The sequence below is a fragment of the Palaemon carinicauda genome, chromosome 2 (genome assembly GCF_036898095.1).
Source record: "Palaemon carinicauda isolate YSFRI2023 chromosome 2, ASM3689809v2, whole genome shotgun sequence".
Classification (NCBI taxonomy): domain Eukaryota; kingdom Metazoa; phylum Arthropoda; class Malacostraca; order Decapoda; family Palaemonidae; genus Palaemon; species Palaemon carinicauda.
In genome coordinates, this window is record NC_090726.1 from 147,893,897 (window position 1) to 147,898,896 (window position 5,000).

The following is a 5,000-nucleotide window of genomic DNA, read 5'->3' on the forward strand; positions in this document are numbered from 1 at the left end:
CCTCAGTTGTATCCCCGGAGCCAACGGTATAAAAATGTCAATATTATTATAATTGATTGTATACTTCCCCGGTACCGACGGGATAGTATATCTCCCCACATTCTTGACAATGCTCTTATTGAATGATCATAACTAAATACGGATTTGTTTTAACTTTTCATTATTACCTATGCCAAGTTTTTTCCAGCCCGATTATTATACCGGTTCGGAATGTTATTCTTAGTCTCTATCCCGGTTTTATACCGGTTTAATTTTAGTACCCGGAGCACCCGGGTTCCCCTTGGGATACTAACCTACTATGGGATACTTATGTATCTTTATTATTACAGGTGGTCCGCTGTCTGTCGGATGACAGCCTGTGCGGCCGTACTCCAGCAAGCGTGCGGCCACGATGTTTGCAGGTCGCATGCCCACTGTGCTGTCCAGGTGGACGATCTGATCTTCTGGCATCCTGACAACTGCGTAGTCTGCTACGGGCTGGTCTCCACGCTCACCTCGGACTCGGTAGGTGTTCCTGTCGTTACTATCATGATTTACTTCTGATTTAATCTCTGGAATTTCTTGTTATTTCCATTGTAATCTCTGATCGAATTAACCTTTTATCACGGCCTACATGTTTTTTACACTTCCTTCGTTGAAGTCACTTTGCCATTAGTAACGGTCTATTTTCTTTCAGAGCTCTCAGTCTTCTAAGACCTCGGCCCTGGCGACCCTTAAGGTCTGGGTCGGCGGGTTCGCCCGCAATGTCAAGGCCAAGAAACCATACGTCTTGTACGAGGAGATGTGTAACTTGATTTACCCCAATGCCAAGACCTCGGCTGCGGTCCCCAAGGACGTGGCGGACCCCATCATATCCAACATTAATGAAGCCTTGCTCCTATCTGAGGACCAGGGAGTGATGGGTTAAGCAATCGTGGAGGATGTCGCGGCCATCAACCTCGACATCGAGCCTATGGCTCTCGACGAGCCGGAGCTAGGTAGGGAGGTAGGTGAGGCAGGTGGGTCCCGGGCTAAGATTCCTCTCCTTAGTCCGTCTTTTTCTACATCTTCAGCTAATTCTTCTTTTCAGGGTTTCTCGGGGAAACACGGGTCTAATATCAGGCCACGTCCCGTTACCCCTAAGGTTAAGTCTCAACGTAGACCTTTACTGAAGACCCGCAAGTCTTCCAAATCCCCGAAGTCAGTCAAGGCTTCCTCTTCTAGAGTCCCCAAAGACTCAGCTGTCGCCTCTTCTTCCTCTCATGGATCGAGAACGAAGACAGCCCCCAAAACTACCCCGGTGGCTTCCTTTGATCCGGACGCCTTTTCCAGCAAATTACTGGATCAGATCGGTTCTATGATGACGTCCCTCACTGAGAGAATGCAGAATAAAGAGAGTCTCGTGGAGAGCCTCATGCGTTCGGGGTTGCCGCAACAACAGCAGTACGCCATCCCGGACGCCTCTAAGCTCCCGGAGTTCACCAAGAACAACCCGTGGAGAATGGCTTTGCACTCCCCTTTCAAAGATGGCATGCTGACCATCGAGGGATGTGGCACCCGGCCTATCGAGGACTTCGAGTTCTACCCGCCGGGTCTCCAATTCCTCTTCCCCGGTTTTGCTCGTCTGACCGAGGAGGCTCTTGTTAGACTGGATAAAGTTCCCAAGGAAACGGTGATCTATCCGAAGGAACAGGCCCAGTCTACCTGGGTTCGGACACTGAACGAGTGGGAGTGTGTGAATACTATGCTTACACCCCACAAAAGCTCCTACACGATGTTCGTGGTAGACGAGCAAACCCCCACTCCGTGTGTCACCAAGATGATGGACCTAGCCCATCAAGCTATCAATGAGGACAAACCGTTACCGCAACTGCGGGAAACGGACCTGACCTCCCTCCTGTTCCCGGGAGATCACGAGTGTTGGCATAACGCCCCAGCCACGTTCACGGCGGGCAAACTAAGCGCTGACTGTGCTTCCACACAGTTTAACGAACGTCTTCCCAGGCTTCCGGATTCTTTGATCCGCCTTGAGTTCGAAGCCCGGGCCAGGATAAGCAGGTCAATTAACTCAGCTACAATGGCTGAATGACCTCCTTAATGTACTAGGAGGAGCCCCTCTTTAAGGTTCTGACCAAATCCTTGCTTCAGACCTTGCTAACCGATGCCTACAACTTCCTTGCAGCCAGACGTCGTTGTCGTAGACACGTCTTGTCTGAGGCCACCATCAGACATGAGCCTAACAAGCTCATTAAAGCCCCGATCTGGGGTCCTGACTTGTTCCCGGAGGATCTCGTTAACAACGTCCTCAGCGAGGCTGCCAGGGTCAACCAGAGCCTCAAGGTTCGGTGGGGCCTAGTCCCCAAACGAAAGTTTGAGCCAGCCAGCACCCAATCTCGAGGCAGGAAGAGGTTAAGGCCCTTCCAATCCTCCCAAAACCGACAACCACTTCAGTTGGTCCAGACCATCCCGGTGTCTCAGGGGAGTCAACCATCTACTTCAAAGGGACAACCCCAACAGCAGTATGTGTTGGTCCCTCAGGCTCAGGTAGCAACGACCTCGTATGCTACTTCCCCTGCCTTTAACCCCACCTACGAAACCCAAGGTGCGTTCCAAGGTTACCAACGTGCCAGAGGTTCGGGTGCGAGAGGTACTTTTCGCAACAGAGGTGGCGGAAGGACTTTCTCCCAAGGCAGAGGGTTCCGCGGAGGCCGAGGAGGCAAATCCGCAGCGAACCATTGAAAATCCTCAGGTAGGGGGAAGACTCTTCATCTTTCGGAATCGTTGGAAGTTCAGCAATTGGGCTTTCAGCATAATTTCCAAAGGTCTGGGGTGGAGTTGGATAGAAGGGCCCCCTCCACCAACCAGTTTCCATCAACTTTCAACGAAGGAGCTAGCCTTATATGCAAACGATCTATTGCAAAAAACGCAATCAAAGAGGTAAATCACTTAAAATTTCAAGGTCGCTTGTTCAGCGTGCCAAGGAAAGACTCAGACAAGCGAAGAGTAATCCTGGACCTGTCCCGTCTGAATTCTTATATTCGATGCGACAAGTTCCACATGCTAACCGTTTCTCAGGTGCAGACCTTACTTCCCCGTGGGGCCGTCACCACCTCTATAGATCTTAGAGATGCCTACTATCACGTTCCGATAGCAAGGCATTTTCGTCCGTTTCTAGGCTTCAAACTAGGCAACCAAGCCTATGCATTCAAAGTAATGCCATTCGGAATCAACATAGAACCCAGGATATTCACCAAACTGGCAGAGACAGTAATCCAAGAATTGCGAACCCAAGGAATTCAAATAGTAGCTTACCTAGACAACTGGCTTATCTGGTCAGACAACGTCAAGAACTGCCTCACGGCAACAAACAGGGTAATAAAATTCCTACAACAGTTGGGGTTCCAGATCAACTTCGAGAAATCTCGCCTGGTCCCGGAGACCAAGTTTCAATGGCTGGGATTACAATGGGATCTACGTTCTCATACGCTATGTCTCCCCAAAGCCAAGAGGACGGAAATAGCAAAGAACACGAAACGTTTTCTCAAGGACAAATTGACGTCCAGGAGAAATCAAGAGAGAATCCTGGGCTCCTTGCAGTTCGCCTCAGTAACAGATATTGTACTGAAGGCCAGACTGAAAGACATAAACCGAGTATGGCGCTCCAGGGCAAACGAGAAATATTGAGACAAAAGAGCTCGACTTCCACCAATTCTGAGGAAGAGACTTCAGCCATGGACAAAGGTCAAAAGTCTGGCAAAGTCAGTTCCCTTACAATACCCGTCTCCAAGACTCGTCATTCACACAGACGCCTCCTTAACAGGCTGGGGGGGGGGATACTCCCAGTACAGGAAGGTTCCAAGGACTGGTTGACAGTAATCCGACAACTTCATATCAATGTCCTAGAGGCCATGGCGGTATTCCTAACTCTAAAACGACTGACCCCAGCCATGAACCAACATATAAGATTGGTTCTAGACAGCGAAGTCATAGTCCACTGCATAAACAGAGGAGGCTCCAAGTCAGGCCACATAAACCATGTGATGTTAGCAATATTTTCCATGGCAGTATTGAACCAGTGGCATCTGTCAGCAGTCCATCTAGCGGGAGTACGGAATGTAGTGGCGGACGCACTTTCGAGGACAACTCCGCTGGAGTCGGAGTGGTCACTGGACCTAAAATCATTCAAATGGATCTTATCTCAGGTTCCGGGTCTCCAGGTAGACCTGTTTGCAACAGAGTCCAACCACAAACTAGAGTGTTACATAGCCCCCAACCTGGACCCTCAGGCTTATGCCACAGACGCAATGTCGTTAGACTGGAACACGGGAGAAAATTTACTTATTCCCACCGATAAATCTGTTGATGAAAGTGTTAGACAAACTCGGGACTTTCAAAGGCCAGGTTGCTCTAGTGGCCCCCAACTGGCCCAAGAGCAATTGGTTTCCCCTGCTGGTGGAACTGGGTCTCCACCCTCGACAGATACCCAATCCAATACTAACATAAGTAGTACAAACTCGCAATGTGTTAGCTTCCTCAAAAATTCAGAGTGCCCTAACTTTATGGACTTCATAAAATTTGCAGCTCAAAGAGGTGCAGATATTGATCCTCAAAATACCCTATTTTTAGAATCAGATAAAAGGGAATCCACCCTTCGACAATATGATTCGGCTGTTAAAAAACTTGCAAAGTTTTAAAGGACTCAAAGGTTGAGTTGATGACTATGAATCTGACTGTAACCTTCTTCAAAACTCTATTTGAATCAGGTTTAGCAGCCAATACTATTACTACAATTAAATCAGCCTTGAAAAATATTTTCCATATTGGTTTTAATATTGACCTTACAGATTCATACTTCTCATCAATCCCGAGAGCATGCGCCAGATTGAAACCATCAACTCGCCCTAGCTCAGTTTCCTGGTTTCTGAATGATGTCCTTAAGTTGGCTTCCGACACTCTTAACGAATCTTGTAATTACATACCTTTATTAAGGAAAACCTTGTTCCTAATGAGCCTAGCTTCTG

At 48.5% G+C, this 5,000-nt stretch overlaps 2 protein-coding genes across 12 annotated transcripts in view; both read left to right on the forward strand.

The window, feature by feature from the left end:
• Btk (tyrosine-protein kinase Btk29A) overlaps window positions 1-5,000 on the forward strand; it is a 739,841-nt gene that overhangs the window by 699,549 nt on the left and 35,292 nt on the right. The gene's annotated exons all lie outside the window — the stretch shown is intronic.
• LOC137614590 (uncharacterized) lies at window positions 953-2,822 on the forward strand. Its single transcript, XM_068344308.1, is given in 2 exon segments — window positions 953-2,063; window positions 2,066-2,822. Coding segments are annotated over 2 exon segments (1,764 nt in total). The 3' UTR covers window positions 2,719-2,822.